This window comes from Chrysemys picta, chromosome 7 (genome assembly GCF_011386835.1).
Source record: "Chrysemys picta bellii isolate R12L10 chromosome 7, ASM1138683v2, whole genome shotgun sequence".
NCBI classification, from domain to species: domain Eukaryota; kingdom Metazoa; phylum Chordata; order Testudines; family Emydidae; genus Chrysemys; species Chrysemys picta.
Genome location: NC_088797.1, coordinates 53,133,596 through 53,150,695, shown reverse-complemented (window position 1 = coordinate 53,150,695; position 17,100 = coordinate 53,133,596). Strand labels below are relative to the sequence as shown.

Here is a 17,100-nt window from a genome sequence, read left to right as displayed (position 1 = left end):
CCTAAAGATAGGGCACAGGCACCTGTCCCCAGTGCCCACAGGCTCGGGCACCCTGATGTCTGCTTTGCTGCCACACAAGGGATAGCAGAAGGTTCTGCTGTGTTACGTTACATGGGTGTCGTCAGACCCCGAGCAGCCTGTGAATGTGCACAGGGCTGTGTCCATGCAGCACCACCGCCGTGTGAGATGTGTAAGCACCTAAGATCAGCCTGTGACTTTGTCCCCTCTTCTGATGGGTGCCAAGACCTGGCCGTGGCCAGCTGAGGGAGGGTGATAGCATGCCTTAGAGCTTGCTCACACCAGGGCCTGAGGGGAGAGGGACAAGGGCTGGTGAGCTGGGCTGAAGGGGCTTGGCTAGGTGGCACTAGGACAGAGGACTCCAAGGCCAATGGGCAGGCTGGGTGGAGTCTCTGGGCCCTGCACAGGCAGAGTGCTCCCAGGGCCAGGCAGGATGCTGAATGGATTGGGCCCCTCAATGGGCACCTGTCAGCCAAGGGGTCCATGCAGAATGATCCCTGTAATGGCTGCCTTGGCAGGAGCCATGTTGGGCTATTCCCTCCTCTCCATCACCTTCTCCACCCTCTGGAAGCAGAGCCACAAAGAGCAAGAGGTTGCCATGTTACATGGTCCTGTTGTGCCAGCCCTGACAGTCTCATGTGCAGCGTGGCATGGGAACATGCTAGGAGCCAGCCTTGGAGCCAGGGCAGAGGGTACAGGGCTGCCTGTGAACTGAGCACATGTGCTCTGGGGTCACCTGGACCGGCGAACCAAGATCAGCTCCATAGCACCACGGAGGGTAAGGGTGCCTTATCCTTTCCACTGCCCCAGCCCCAAAGAGTTGGAGTCTGTCTGGAGCTGCTTGCCGCTCTGGGTGAATGGGCAGGGTCAGCACTTAGTGCTGCAGCAGGGTGTTGCTGCAGTTGTGCTTGCGAGCTGCCAGTGTCCATCAAGTGGAGGCTGCACCCACAGGCAGGGTGGTTGGTTACTTGCCCCCTTTTCATTATCTTCTGGGTCCATGGGCCAGGCGGCAGCAGCAGCAATCTGCAGGTGCTGTGCCCATAGCGGAGCCCCTGGCAGGGCTGTGCTGTGGATCTCACAAACCCAGCAGCGTGACCCTGGGCTCAGGCTCAGATCAGCTGGCCAATTGAAGAAGGCTGGGCAGGAAAGGCCACTCCAGTGAAGGACTCCGTGCCAGGATACCAGGCCAGGAGGAGGTATCGGTGTCTCCTGAATGTGACCTTGAGCTGCCTGCAGAGCCGCTGTGCTGATGCTGTGCTCTGGCAGAGAGCATCGCCTTTCAGCACTCACGAGGAGGCTGCTGCAGTTGTCCTTCCCAGCCCCCTCCTTCATCCCTGTCCCATTGGGAGCCCCAGGGAAGAGACGGGAAAGCATTTCCTTTGGTGGGCTGCCCCAGCACACCCAGCCTACGAGGCTGGGGAGCAGGAACTGTCCCCCTTGGCTACACCCAGGAATCGAGGAGCAGCACATATAACCCTGCACATGGGAACCAGCACTGGCTTCACTGCCATACCCATGAGCCCCTCTTTTGCCAGCTGGCAGCATCCCATCCCCCAGGTGGCCCTGCTGGAGACCAGAGGCAGCTACTCAGGAAACAGAGCACCTGTTCCTGGTGCATTTGCCAAAGAGCACTGGGTGGCTGGAGCTGCTAAGGTGGGGCCTGTGGGTCACAGGCAATGGGGGCATTAATGCCATTCTGGTTCAGAGGGGTTTAAAAGGTTCCCCTTAATCTGTCTCAGCATTTACCCGCCCATCAGGCCAGCGTGCTACTTGCCTGGCCTTGGAGAGCTGCCTTGGTGGCAGCGTGGCATGTTTCTGTGCTTGCTGAGCAGGCTCTGTGCAATCCACCACTCGCCATGAAAACGAGTTGGGACCTGTCTGTCCTGGCTGGTGCTCCCTGGCACACTGCCAGCTGGTGATTTGGCTTTACTTCTGGGGAGGGGAGTTGAACTAGGGTCATTAACTGCTGTCTGCTGCAGAGCCTTTCTGTAAATCCTTCCTGGAGACCCAGCGTGAGGCTGCCAAGGTTCGGAGCTTGACATCACCTGCCTTTGCTGTTGCCCTATTGATTCAGGCGGCTGAAAGATACAGGACCAAGGGGCTGCAGTGAACGTTTGCAGGAATGATTGATCCCTGCTGGGAAGGGCAGTGTTTTTGGACAGGGAGCAGGTTAAGCCCCGAGCCCTTCCCTTCAGAGCTGGTGGTGGAGAGCAGAACCTGCAGGGGAGTTGCAAGGAATGGGACAGACTTGGAACCACTTACTTTTGAAAGGTAGCTGCTCTGCCCCTGTCCCAGGACAGCTGCTTCCTGCAGGGCAGCTCTGAGACTCCCTGGCTGCAGCATGGATAGCTGTCTCGGGCCCGGTGGCTGCAGAGGGGTGATAGTTCTGTGATTGCTTGGAAAATGTGACCCTTGGGTCTGATTGCATTTTGCAAGGTTGAGGCGCAACCTAATGTGAAGGCTAGACCTGTTGTATTAATTTACATGGGGATGAAAGTGTTAACGTGACCCAGTCCCAGTCCAGCATTAAACTGTTAAACAAGGTCTGAGGTTTGGGATCCAGAGACCTCAGCCTGCTCAGCCCCAGGGCAAACACCCCAGCAAATAGCTCTGTAATCTTGTATTAACAATACAGAAAAGAGGGAAAACCAGCTGATGCATGTGAAATGGAAAGTAATTGTAACAACATCCTATGTTCCCTTTCCCTTTGGCTAGAGAGTGGTTTTAGAGGGGAAACCCCCTTGTCTGAAATCTCTTAGGTGATATTAAAGATGGTACCAATGGGCCTTTTGGGAACAATGAGAAGTGAGTTGAGCTGGACTGATTTCTGGTTCCACACCTCTGTTCACCAGGCATGAACTTACCACAGTCCTTGTTGTTATAGCTGTAGGATTAACTCAGTCCGTCTCCCCTTTGGACCTTCCCCATCAGTGTTTATTGTGACAGGTGGTGTGACCCTTGAGAGACTTTCACTCACTTTTCACAGTTGAGCTCACAATTAGGGAAGATGTGTACTTATCCCCATGGACGCTTTGTTATCTAGAAGCTTTCCTCTAAATCATCCCAGCACTGGGCTGGGGTCAGGGCAGTTCCTAGCTCTTTGGAAGCTGATGGGGTTAGTCAGCACCAGATCCATGGACAGTGCCCTGTGATCAGTTTGCAGGCAGTGTCTGGGAACCTCCTACCAGAAGGCGCTCTGTCCCTCTGGACATTTACTGGGACACTTCCTCCACCAGAAGACCTGTGGGGTTGTAATTCTTTGGCTTCTGGCCCCAGGCTCATTCCCTAGACTGAGCAGGCTCTGGAGGCCAAGGGAGCAGTGTGTAATAATGCTAGGCCCCCTGCTGCTGGCACCATGCCACAATGCACACTGCACCAGCCTTTGGGGGAGGCACTGGGGTCAGGTTCCATACTCAGGTGCAACCCTTGAGGCTGGGAGTCCACACCCTGGAGATGGGGAAATTGGCAGCTTTGTATATGCTTGTGGCCATGCTTTGGGACCTGGCAGTAGTTGTGTTGTTGCGGCGCTCAGCTCAGTTCCCCTGCTGTAAGCTCCATTTCAGGCTACTGGGAAGGTAGCGAGGTGGCAGACCTACACGCTGACTGTCCCATTGCTACACACCAGCTCAGTGTCAGCACTCCCCCCTTAATGACAAGCTGCTAGGAGTAGCTGGCCTGCACTAAGCAGAATGGCTCCAGGCCCCGGATGACAAGGCTCTGACCTTGCTTTCACAGGCGATGGCCAGGTGTGATTCCATGCATCTTGTCCAGGCTGTGAGCACCACTGTAGTCTTAGCTCTTTCCAAAACTAGAGGAGGCAGCAGGAGGCAGTAGAATTGTCTGCAGGGTCCTCCACTGGGTTAGTGAGCTGGTGGGAGAGGGACCCTGTGCAGACAGAGGCATTGGACGTGCTGCGTCTGTGCTTCTGGCGCCTTGCTACAGGGCATGAGGCCAAGGTCTCCTCTGTAAGTGGAGTGCAGCAGTCAGTGTCCCTGTCTCCTCGTTAGTCACCACACTGGGCTCTTCTTTGAGCGATGGTCCCTGTTGTATTTCACTAAAGGTAATGTGCATAAGCTGTGCACCTGGAGCTTTTCAAAGGGTATGCACCCTTACATTGCCTTGTGGTCTTGCCTGAGGCAATAAAGGGTGGGGTGGACTGACTGCATCTCCAGTTGCTTCTTACCACCGCAAGATCCAAGTCAGAGCTTCTGCTGTCTTCTTCTCCTTGATGATGTATTTTCCAAACTTTTCTGAAAAGTTTTTATTCTTGTTCATAGGATTTTGGGGTTTTTTTGCAGTAATTTTCTAGTTCCTAGAAGCTTGATAAGATTAAGGACTTGGGTCAGGTGACCATATTTCCCTATGCTGAATATGGGACAACTGGTAAAATTACTTGTATTCAGGCAAGTTCAATGGCAATCAAACAGAACTATGCAGTACAAAAGTTCAAATTAACATCAAGTTGACTAAGCCCCTGGTAAAAAGAAATACTGCGTAGTTGGATTCTTTTTATTTACTTTCTTATCTTTAAGACTTTAGGGTTCATATGGGGAGAGTGACACACACACACACACTCCTATACCCCTCCTATAACCCTACCTTCCTGGCCTCTCTGCCCTCCATGCCTGGCTGGGCCCCCAGGATTGACCCGCCTCTCCTTGTACCTGGCACTGCGTCTTCCCAAGGCAACACATGGGGGGGCACTCAGGGTCACATTCCCCCGCCCCCCAGAATGGGGCCTGTAGCAGCCTTTTGTCACTGTGCGGGAGGGAAGGAATGGGAGCTGCTTCCAGACACAGGGTGGGGGTGGGGAGTGGGATGATTTGGACCATGTCTTTGCAGAACTCATCTCTTCTCCCTACACCTCCCCCATGTGGCTAGAAGCAGCTTGTACCTTCCTGTCCACACAGTATCGAAAGGCAGCTAACATCTCCAGGCTGTTGATGGCCAGTGACGTAACCCAGCTTCTTCCAGCTACAGTATGGGCAGGAAGGGGTTAAGCCCTAAGGATGCATTGTGCACCAGGGCCCAGGGTACCTGACTGCAGGGGCTTCAGTGAACCAGGCCAGAGAGGGGACTAAGCAGGGGAGGATGCCTAGGGGACAGAGCAGCCCTGTGCTCCCTGGGGGCAGGACACAGGGCGGGGGGTGCAGGTGAAGAGGGTGCTAAGCCTCTCCCCCGGGAGCTGCTATGGAGCCTGCAGGGTCGGGGTATGAACAGGCTGGAAATCTTTCTCTTTTCTCCCCCCCCCGCTCCCCCTTCCCTCCTCCCCCCGCTACTCCAGAGCTTAGCTGAGGGATGGAGAGGCTTCCCTGTGCCAGCTCTGTGTGGAGCTTTGGTACATGCAGGACATGGCTCCTCCTGGCCAGCACCCCGGGCTGGAGGGTCTTGGGCTTTCCCAGGGTGCTGGCCCAGCCAGAGGCAGTGGGGGAAGAAAGGAGCCTGCCGGCCAGGCTGTCAGTGAGCTGAGCACTCAGACAAGGGGCTGGTTCTCAGCATAGCGCTGGGAGTGGGATGTGCCCTGCTGGGGGGGATATGACAGAGCAGCAGGGCTTGGGGGGGCGAAGGGGCAAAGCAGGGAGAGGACAGTGAGAGGGGGAGCATGTAAAGGGCTGATGGGTGGGCAGCAGAGGCGACACATAACTAGCCACTGCCTGGCACCTTCCCACACTCACCAGCTGCTGCAGCACGCAGCCAGTTCCATCTGGAAATGGGATGGGGGGCAGGGCCCTGCTGGCCGAGAGCTGGCATGCAGCGAGGGGCTGCGCTGACTGACCAGCAGGGGGAGTGGCTGGCCCTGTGTGCTGCACCTTTGCCCCATTACCAGCCTCGCACACCCACCCCCCTCGTTGGTCACTGGATCCCCCCACTCACTGCTGGTGGGTGGGTAACTGGTGAGCAGGGATCCAGCCAGCATCAGGATTGGCTGGTAGTGATTTTGGGGGGGGGGGGGGAGGAGGGAAGGAGACAGAAAATACGGGACAATTTGCTTGTTTTTAAGAAAAAGTCAGGACACCTGCAGGAGGATTTAAATATGGGACTGTCCCTTTAAAAACGGGACGTCTAGTCATCCTAGATTTGGGACACAGCTGTGGGGGTTTCCTGCCAAACAATTCTCCCCACCCCCAGCACTTAGATCTGGGAACTGGATTATGCCAAAGATGCTGGGATTCAGTCTGTGCTTCCTTGCCTCGCTCATTTTCCATCAGCAATGAGCACCAACGCTGCCTGTACTGCTTGGCGGATGCCCAACCCACATCCAGGTGCAGTATCTGCCTCTCCTTCCCTGCCCTTATGTGGGAAGGCTGAGCCCTTCACCTCAAGAAGCACCTCATGGAGGTCTCCAGGGGGCCACAGTCAGTCTCTGGCTGGCAAACTCCCCTGTACATCGGCCTGAACAATCTGAGCACTCCCTCTACCGTGGAGCTCCACTGGTACCAGTGCTACAGACCCTGTGCCAGGACCTAGCCATGAGCCTCAGAAGTATGTGCATATGCATGGCAGTAAGTCTTTCTCCAAATCCAAGGAAGACTCTGCACTGTCCACTAATTCCAGCCATGGAGGAGTGATGCGTTTAAGGCTCACAAGACTGACATGAGGCTGCACCATTTCCCGGATCTGCACCATCTGCTGGACCGATGTGCCCCTCCTGCTTCAGCTCTGCCAGTGCCCCATGAATCATCGGTTCTGAGACAGACCCCTTTACCAGTCCCAGTTCCATTCATAGACTGGGTACCATTAACTCCGTGAAGACTCAAAAGTGCTCCTGGGCCTCATGATCTGTTTGCCCTGGAAAGAGTGAGGTCTCTGCGTGTTCTGGTGGACTCACCTGCTCAGAGGGCCCTATCTCCCACATTAGATCTATCACCTGCTGGCTGTACCCCTTTAACACATCCTGTTCTGATAGCTCCGTCGGCACCACTGTTTGTACAAGAGTCCGGTTCCTCTGAGTCTCAGGATTTGGATGTTCAGCATGGTCCACCACTTCCATTCCAGAGACCTGACTATTGGAGGGTGTTGGCGGCACTGTGGCAGTTCCCTCCTTTCATACCCCAGGAGCCACTGGTACCCGGCTCGTTGGGCACCAACACAATAGCAGCAGGATCAACCAGGTTGGCTATATTGGAGCTCATGGCATCAGAACCATCCCATTCAGCATGGGGGGATGCTCCTCTTTCACCTCCCCAACCTTTGAGTAGGCATTCGGAACCTGGGTTAGACGATGCACTGATGAGCCCGGCACTGACTGATCCGGAGAGATTTCTTTGCCATCCCCAGATGCCAGATGACTATAATCCATTTCAAGAGCGACTACAGAGTATAGCCAGTGCTCTTGAGATCACACTAGAAGAGGTGCAGGACAGCCAGTACCAGTTACGAGACATTCTGCATGCATTGGTACCAGGAAGGGTGGCCTTCCAGATCAATGATGCCATTCTTTAACCGGCATGCACAGTGTGGCATATCCTGGCCACATGCATCCCCGCTCCGAAGGGGGCTGAGAAAAGATACTACTCCCCCTCTCCCTCCCAAGGGATTTGAATTTTTGATTTCACACCCTCCACCTAACTCCTTGGTGATCCAGGCCCTATCGGAATGGGACAAGCAGCAACACTCATGCTCCACCCTAGCAGACAGGGAGGGCAAGAGACTGGCCCTTATGGGTCGAAAGCTCATCTCAGCTGGACTACAGTTCCAGATCTCTGACTACTGGCACTGATGGCCAAATATGACTTCATTAACTATGGACGGAGGTAAGATAAGTTACCTCAGCAGGATCATTCCTGATTCCAAGCAGTTTTACAGGAAGGCAAGTTGGTCACCAGATCCATAGTCCAGGCTGTAGCTGATTCAGCGGACATGTCCTCGCAAGTATTGGTGACTGGAATCCTCATGAGGAGGGAATCGTGGTTACATTCCTCTGGTTTCCCTAGAGAGGTACAGAATATAATCGAGGACTTCCTCTTTGACGAATCACCTCTCTTGGATGATGGATGGATGATTCCTTATACTCACTGAAAAGACACTAGAGCCACCTTACAATCCTTAGGCATATATACACTGGCACCAAAGCAAAAATGTTATTGCCTGCCACCTACACAGCACTACAGAACCCCTCACTTCTCCAACCTACGAACCTCCTTAGAAACGGCCTAAGGCCCACAGAATCTGTCTGTCTGTTCTGACAATGCAGACCTCTGCACAACACACTCGGTCATCACGAAAGTGATATTTCTGAGTGCGACTAGAGAACCATCAACCACTCTGTACACCAATGCTTTTGCCAACCACCCCTTTTTGGGGGTTGTCTCCAATTCTGCCTGCAAGGAGAGTGATAACGGACCAGGGGGGCCTGGATGTCATTTGACATGGTTCTACCATTAAGTTCATGATGATGCCTCCTCCACATCCCATGTCTCAATCCCGTCTCAGGAATTACTCTCACAATAGCATTCTTACCCTAGAGATGGACTCCCTCCTGCAGAGAGGAGCAGTGGAGCCAGTCCCTACACCCCTCCACGGCACAGGATTCTACTCCAACTATTTCCTGGTACCCAAAAAGAATGGGGGATGGAGATCTTGGATCTCCGCCACCTCAACCATTCCATTCAGAAGCCAAAATTCCACATGGTCACACTTGCAGCCATCATTCCCCCACCAGAAAAAGGCTTTTGATAAGCAGGATGGCTACTTCCATATTGACATATACACGACCCACAGACGGTTCCTGAGGTTCAAGGTGGGGCCTTGACACTTCCAATACAGGGTACTCCTTGTGGCATAGTGGGAATTTTCCCTTGCTATGTTGTATGTGAGCCTGTGTGAGTCTTACTGTTTTGCATGAATGTGGTGTGTGCCTCAGTTTCCCTGTGTATTGCACCAATGTCTAGGTGGTGGGAATAAGGATGTGTGACTTTTGTGGGGGCTGCTCCAGCTGCCTGCCTGGATGCCATGGCTGCCCCTTCATAACCTGAGACCCAGGAGGGGGATGTGACCGGGTGACTTTTGACCCAGGAAGTGAGACAAAGGCTAGAGGAGGAGCAACAGGCAGGGCAGGGGCCAGGCAGCTGGAAATGAGTCAGTCTCGGTTGGCTTGGGGGATGGTCAGAGCCCTGGCTCTGGGCTCCCCTCCCCCAAGATGGACTTGGCTGAAAGTCACTGATTTCTGTGCTAACAAGTTCTGTCCTACGCTATGTTCCTGTCGACTAATGAACCTTCTGTTTTACCGGCTGTCTGAGAGTCATGTCTGACTGCGGAGTTGGCGTGCAGGGCCCTCTGGCTTCCCAGGGAGCCTTGCCCGGGTGGACTAGCTGCAGGAAGTGCACGGTGTGGAAGGGGATGCTGAATGCTCCGAGGTCAGACCCAGGAAGATCCAAGCTGTGTAACCTTCTTGCCCTGGAGACAGTATGCTCAGAGAGAGGAGGCATGCTTCCCCAGAGTCCTGGCTAGTTTCATATGGAGTAGTTCCAGAGCATCACCCCGGTGACTCCGTGACACTCCTGTTTGGACTTACCACTGCCCCACAAGTCTTCACAAAGATTTTCTCTGTGGTAGCAGCTCATCTGCTGCATCAAGACCGAAATCAAGGAGTCCTTGTCTTCCCCTACCTGGACGACTGATTGCTGGCAGCGCAGTCCAAAGAGGAAGCTTGAAAATTGACTTCCCGGCTTCTTCTACTCCTCTCCTCTCTAGGAGTGAGCGTCAATATTGAAAAATCAATTTTGCACCGTACACAGTCCCTGGAATTCATAGGAGCATGCATCAACGTCGCCTCCACATGTGCTTATCTGCCAAGGGACAGGTTCCAGAGCCTACTGGACCAGATTGCCCTAATGACTGACAACCCTTCAGTCTCAGCCAGGACCTGCCTTTCCTACCTAGGGCACATGGAGGCATGCACATACGTCTGTGCCTTTGCTGTCTACAACTATGGCTGCAAAAAGTCTACTCCCCTATGCACCAAATCATGGCCATCATACTCAGCTTTCCACGGGAGGTCATCTCTTCACTTTGTTGGTGGACAGATCCACTACAAGTCTGCTCTGGGATGTCCTCCTTTCTATCCTCACAAGCGGGGGTGCTCACATGGGAGATCACATGACACAAGGCACCTGGACCATGCAAGAGGCCCAGGATGCACATAAACATACTGGAACTTTGGGCGGTGCGCAAAGTATGCCATGTGTTCTCACCAGCTATCTGTTATCATTATGTCCTCGTCATGTTGGACAACACCACCACAGTATACTACATAAACAAGGGGGCACAAGATCCCCCAATGCTGTGTATGTAAATGGTACACCATTTCCATAGGTGTACTATCGCACACCATATCCTTTTGTTGGCAGCCTACCTGCCTGGCACCCAGAATGTGATTGCTGATGCTCTCAGCAGGAACTTTGCAACCAGCCATGAATGGGAGTTGCATGACATGGTAATTACGGACATCTTCGGGAGATGCCAATCAGGGACCTCTTTGCATCCCACGCCAACACCAAGTGCACCCAATATTGCTCAAGAAGGCGACTTGGTGCCTACTCACTGGGAAACAGTCCGGTCGTTGATTGGTCAGACCAGCTGAACTATGCCATTTCCCCCTTCCCACTCTTACCCTGCATCCTCCACAAACTCCACCGGGAGAGAGTGACAGTCATTCTGATTGCTCCATTCTGGCCTTGTAAATTTGGTCTTCTCTGCATGTCGAAACATCCTCCACTCCTGGTCCAGGTGTTTCTGGAACTGCTAGCACAATACAGTGGCAGACTCAGGCACCCCAATCCGTGGACTTCCACGTGACAGCTTGGTTTTTGGATAGACACCTCTGTTAATACAAGAATGTTCGTTGCTAGTAAGACTTCCTCTCCAGAAGCCAGAAGGACTCTGAGATACTCCTATCAGGCTAAATGGGCACATTTCACTTCCAGGGCACAAGAACAAGGTCTTGCCCCCGAAGCTGTGGGCATCCTGATGCTCTTAGACTATTTCCTCTATTTAAAGATCTTGGGACTCGCTCTCAATTCCAGCAGGGTGAGTGGAGCAGCCATTAGCGCCTTCCACCCGCCAGTGGAGGGGCATTCGATATTTACCTATCCCTTGACTGCTCAATCTGAAATGGCCTTTTATGTAAATACCTGCCCATTCAGCCTATTGCTCCCTAGTGAGATCTCAACCTGTTAAAGAACTCTCCCTTTGAACCTCTGGCTTCCTGCTCTCTGTCTCACCTCTCCATGAAGGTCGCTTTCCTTGTCTCCATGACTTTAGCGAGGAGGGTGGTGAACTGGGGGCTATGGTGGCCACATTCCAGAAGGACAATGTCTCCCTGCACTTGCATCTGAAGTTCCTACCAAAGATGGTTTCCTGTTTCCATCTCAACCAACCCATACACCTGCCCGTTTTCTTCCCCAAACCACACGCCTCCAGTGCAGAAGGACGACTCCACTTCCTCGATGTACGTAGGGCCCTGACCATTTACCGGCAAAGGACAAAGCCATCTGGAAGTCTCTCAGACTATTTGTTGCCATAGCAGAGAATTAAAGAGCAGGCCGTCTCACCCCAGAGACTCTCCAAGTGGGTCTCAGGATGCATTACGCTCTATCAATTTTCAGGACAGTCCCCAGCAGGCAGGATAGAGGCCCATTCCACGAGAGCTGCTGCTGCACTCCATGATGTTCCCCCTCACAGATACCTGTAAGGCGGCCACATGGAGTTTGGTTCCAACCTTTTCTTCTTACTATGCTCTAGTGCATGATTCTGTGACGGACGCCTCGTTCGGTGCGGCAGCCCTCCGTTCCACAGTTTCGTCTTCTTCCTCACACCTTCCTCCTACCTGCATACTGCTTGTTACTCCCCCCTCAGTGGAATACAATAGGGACCAACACTCGAAGGGGAGGTTACTTACCTGTAACTGGAGGTTTTTCAAGATGTGTGGTCCCTACCTGTATTCCAAATCCACCCTCCTTCCCCTCCGCTGCGAATCTGTAGATCTGCAGTGGAGAAGGAACTGGAGATGTGGTTGGTTCACCCCACTCTGTGGGCGAACCCCCGGGACAACACAATGCAGTCTGACAGACGGTACTACTTTGAAAAGCTCTGGCTGTGGGTGCACAGCGCATGCATGTTGCCCTCAGTGGAGTACAGACAGGAACCACCCATCTCGAAGAACTTCCAGTTACAGGTAAGTAACTGCCCCTTCTACCCGCGGAACACCTTCTGCTCCCCAGGCTGTTCACTGGGCCCTGGGAGCTTAGCACCTTGCACTGCCCTGGCCTCTATTAGAGTCAGTGTGAAGCAGGGACTGGAGCCAACAGATCTGGGGCTCAGCCACATGCAATGGGGCAGGGCTGCCCCTGGTGGGCTTCAAGGGACCTGATTCCTTATCTGCAGTTACTCTTTCCTCCAGCCAGCACTCGATTGGGTCCTTCCAAAGAGCCCGCAGCCCTTTCTGCCTGAGCAGGGAGCCTTTATCTAGTGTGCTGGGGTGATTTGGCTAGTCCTTCACAGGCTGCCCTCTCCTGCCTGGCTCCCTGACCTATGGGTTGCATGAGGCGCTGCCGCAGCTGTCAGCTCCTGGAACTGAGAGCTCTGCTGCTGGCAGTGCCCTGGCCCAAGGTGGTCAAGCACCTGGCAGGATCAGCCAGGCTGTCGGTTACTCTGGGGTTCTGGAGGTGCTGGCCTCAATGCCAGGGCAAACCCGTGCTGTCACATAGTCCTCGCCCAGCAGAAGTCTGGTCCCAGTGCCCCACTGGTATTGGTGGGAGGGTCAGCCCTGGCTAATGACCTGTGGTGCAGGGCTCCAGGTCAGCTCAGCTCTTCCCTGGAGTCTAAGAAGCAGCTGGCTGCTGTGATTCGATTCCCAGCGCCCTGCCCTTGCTCTCCATGGAGCATAGAGGCCTGATCTTGTGTGTTTATTTGCAGGGCCAAGCGTGCGACAGCTGTGCTCCTGGCAGACCCCTGCTTCCAGCTCTGCTCCATCCAGTACCTGCTGGGCCATGCAGAGCCATCAGCACTGGCAGCCACGCCTCCCTCTGCAGACAAGAGACATTTCTCCCTGCACACCTGTAAGTGTCTGCACCCCACCAGGCGAGGGCCATGGGGGTGTCCCCTTGGGGCATCTGGCTGGGCCAGCTCTGGGCACTGGAGCTCGGTCCTCCTCAGAGGCAGACTGGCCCCCTGGGGCCAGGCCCTCCCCCGCCCTGGGAAGCAACATGGGGTTGGGTTTTCCAGCTGGGTCTTCTCCCCATTTGTGTAAGAGACTCAACTTGGCAGGGAGAGATTCCCACGGCAGCCTGTAGCCAGCAGGGGATGGGCCACGAAGGATGCTGCTCCTCCATGGGCACTGTGTGCACACCTCATGGCAGGACAGTGAGCCGAGGCAGAGCTCGGTGCCAGGGAGCAATGTGGGTGCACCTGGGTCCCGGCACAGAGCTCCCCCTCAGAGTCTGCTTTTCCCAGGCACCTTCTGGCAAGAGAGGAGAGAGAGTCTTTGCCAGCTGCCCTGTCCTACCCCAGGATCGAGGCCCACCCCCACGGCCATGTCCACAGCCCCTCCAGTCTTCTCTCAGTACCAGGGGAATGAAGCAAAATGGAGGGATGACAGAGAGGTGGCAGCTCCCAGGGCACTAAAGGCATGTCTCAGCAGTGCCTGTTGGTCCCTGGCAGGGTGGAGGTGTCATGGAGTCACAGGGCCTGGTCTATGCCCCCTGGCCTCTCACCAGTCTCCTGGGAGTGTCCCCTCTAGTGTGCCAGGCCCCACATAGTTCCACTGGGACAGGCCCATGGCCTCCATGCCTGGGCCATCAGCACCAGCGATCTCTGGTTCTCTGGGTGGCTCCCTGCAGCGAGTCCAGCCTAACCAGACCCCTACCGGAGGCTTGTACTGTCCCCTCCAGGGCACAGTGCTCAGAGTATCTGCAACAACACCTGCAGTCTGTTCCTAGCCAGGCGACCATTTACTAGTCACCTGACTACAGAATCAGGGAGTCTGAGGGGAGCCCAGGGAGCTGACGGGTAACGCCCAGCCCAAGTCCCATCTAGGTAGCCAGGGCCCAGCCATGCTGTCATGAATCCCATGGTTCAGGCTCTGTGTCTCTGACTTCTTGATCAGTTCCCAGGCAAGCGCCCCAATTCCTTCCAGCAGCCAGCTCCTATCCCCCCACCTCACACCTCCCAGCCTTTGTGCTCAGGCTGGGGCCTGAGGAGGGGAATCCAGCTTCCTCCAGGCTGCTGGTCAATAGGGGTCCATGTCCTGGGGGACTGGCTTTGCCATTTGTCTTCTGAGATTTGCCCTTGATACGGGGTCGGCCTCAAGCCATTTTTTTCCAAGTGAAGCATCCCAGCTCAGACAGCTAGGTGCCATTCATACCATTCCTTCAGCCTGCCCCGAGAGCGAACAGTCCCCTGCCCCATCCCACATCCACACTGGGTAGACTTGCAAAATAAGAGGGAAACTGAGGCATGCATAGGCTTCATAAAAATGACAGATAATCCCCCCTAGTCATAGGAGGGACAGGGCAGTCATGGTGTCCTCTGGCTGGAGCTCCAGGTGGCCCAGCTGAGGATGGCTCACAGCCCAGGTGCTGTGGTGCCCATTGGAGAAGGGAAAGGCTGCGCTGTCCTCTTTGCTCCCGGCAGTAAGGCTGTGCCACAGCACTATGCTGCAAGGGGGAAGGGGGGGGGGCGTGCCAGGAAGCAGCTGGAGTCCCCACTCTGCCAGCACAGAGCAGCTCTGAGCACCTGCCCTGCCCAGACTGCTGGTCCCTCTGGGCAGGCACGCATCTTGGGAGCAGGCTGGAGCTTCCCACCACTGCTGAGACAGGAGTCCCTGCCCAGGGGAAAGGGTCTGGCCCTGCTGCAAGCTGGCCTGGGGTTGGCTCTGTTGGTCTTCAGGATGCCTGTGTTGCTGCTTTCTGCCCCAGCTGGCTGAGCACTGCTCTCGTTACAGCTGAGAGTCCACAGTGGTCTCCTAGTGCCACAGCAGGGTGGGCACTCAACCTATGGGTCATTGCCTGATATGTGGAGATGGCCTTGGGTAGCTGGCCACTTGCACGTTAGTGAAGCTCAGAGCCAGGGACAGGGAACAGCCTCCCCCGTGCTGGTGTCTAGTAAGGCCCTGTAGGCTGCATCTGGTGTGGGTCCCCTTAGTGTGGGGGTGTTCACTGAGCTCTGCCTGGCAGTGCTAGGTATTGTCTCCTAGTGCTGCAGAGGGAAGGTGTGCTGGAGATGCAGTGGCCAGGTGGCATGTGCTCGTGCATGGCTCTGGGCACCTCTCCTTATGCACAGGTATGTGCTGCTAATTAGCTTCCCAGAACATCTCTCAGAGCACGCTGTGCTCGGCTCAGTCACTCACCACTTGGATCCCAGTACCTGTGGGCATGCCCTGCCCAAGCCCTTCTGCGTAGTGAACGCTGAGTGCTCAGGCTCTGCTCCCCTCCCTGTGGCACTGTGGTTCTAGCACAGTGACTGGGTGCTGTGGAGCTCTGTTCTGCAGTCCAGCATCTCCCCCAGCTCTGGACATCTTGGCCGCTCTCATCTCTCTGCAGCGCATAGAGGTGGATCAGCATTTTGGTGCCAGACGTTCTGGTCATGCCCCCCATGTTCCCACTTGCTGCCGCATTCTCTGCCTCTGTGGCAGCAGACAGTGACTGTTCCTTTTGCTCCTGCCCTTACTCCTTCTTCTATTTTAACTTTTCTGCCTTGTTCTTTGGGCAGTGGGGAGCAGGGTTCTCCCTCCTGGGCATTCCTCCTACGTGGGTGGTTAACCCTTCCTGACCCTCGGCTGCAGTGTTTCCCTGCTTGCTCCTCTGTCCCTTACAGGCACAGACAAGCAGCCAAGAGAGCACTGAGTCAAATCCAAGCAGTGCTCAATTTGCGAGGCAGTCTTCCCAGGCTTGGCAGACGATGAGTTGTGCCCCGCCTGCACCCAATTCTGTTAGGTCCAGGGGCTACAATTCGGGCAGGCAAGTGGGGTCCCTACCCACCAAGGCAGCTGCGAGTCCAACGGGGGAAAATGGACCAGGAACCCCAGTGCAGAACAGGGAGAGGCTCCAGAAGCAAGGAGAACCCTGACCACTTGACTAAGGGGATAAGTCCCAGGGGCCTCCTGGAGAACTAAGAGGGGAGGATTGCAGGGCCACAAGTGTCCTCTGTCTCCCTGCAAGTCGTAAAGTGGGTCATGAGCACCCTGGGGAAAGAAGCAGGGCTTCTAATCAGCCCCCTCCCTCCCGAGCTGTCCAGGTGGGCCCTGACTAGTTCCCCAGCCCCCCATCTAGGGGGAGTGGGACCCAATGGGGGAGGTTTCAGAGCCAGACCTCTTGAGGGAGCTCCAGGCCCTAAGGAAGACAAGCCATAGGTGGCCTCCCCAAAGCCGCAGCAGTTTCTATGCTCCCAAAGTTTGCAAAAAAGATGAAAAAATCTGAAAGGGGAAAGAAGGCACACAAAATCCAGGAGGTCTGAGTCCTCCAATTCCCCCCCCCCCCCCCCCCGCTCCCCTGCGGAAGACAAGCTGTCTGGTGCTGACTCCAAACAGGCTGGGGGAGAAACTCAGCAAAGGCTTTTTCTCCTAGAGAAATGTCAAGCCATGTGCAGCAAGGTTATCCGCATGATTCAAACACAACCTCAGCAGGCTCCTGAGAGTGTGCCTTGGAGTCAATGTCTTCCCTCAAAACCCTTCCCAGTGGCGGTGATACCCCTTCATTCCTCCTTCCAGGAGGTGAGTAGGGTGAGTGGGATAAGCTAGGTAAGGGCCAGCATGTTAACAAGAGCAATGTCAGGGTCCATAACATTCCAGACCCAAAGGGCTCCAATGCTGAGATACCAAAGGCTGACGCTGCTGTAGCGTCCCTCCCCAAGGATACGGTTGGAGGTCATTCTCAAACAAGGCTTTGAAACCTCCTCTGCCACTTTCCGACCATCCCTGGGAGCAGCTGCCTGCGTTGCAAGAGCATCTCTCCTGGCTGGGAGATCACAAAGCCCTTAAGGAGAGAGATCACCCTGACTTTGGCTCCATTTTGATGAATGTCTCTCTAGCAACAGGTTTCAGAGTGGTAGCCGTGTTAGTCTGTATCAGCAAAAACAACGAGGAGT

The 17,100-nt window shown here is 54.9% G+C and overlaps 1 protein-coding gene across 18 annotated transcripts in view; it reads left to right on the top strand.

Annotated features, from left to right (window-relative positions):
• RNF123 (ring finger protein 123) overlaps window positions 1-17,100 on the top strand; it is a 143,995-nt gene that overhangs the window by 114,172 nt on the left and 12,723 nt on the right. For 16 of the 18 annotated variants that reach the window (XM_065553164.1, XM_065553160.1, XM_065553158.1 and 13 more), the window contains one exon: window positions 12,934-13,076. The exons of 1 other annotated variant lie outside the window; for it this stretch is intronic. In XM_065553164.1, coding sequence (XP_065409236.1) covers window positions 12,934-13,076 — 143 coding nt within the window. Of the gene's footprint in view, window positions 1-12,933; window positions 13,077-16,580; window positions 16,722-17,100 lie in introns of those variants that run through there. One more of the 18 variants, XM_065553162.1, reaches the window with a different exon arrangement.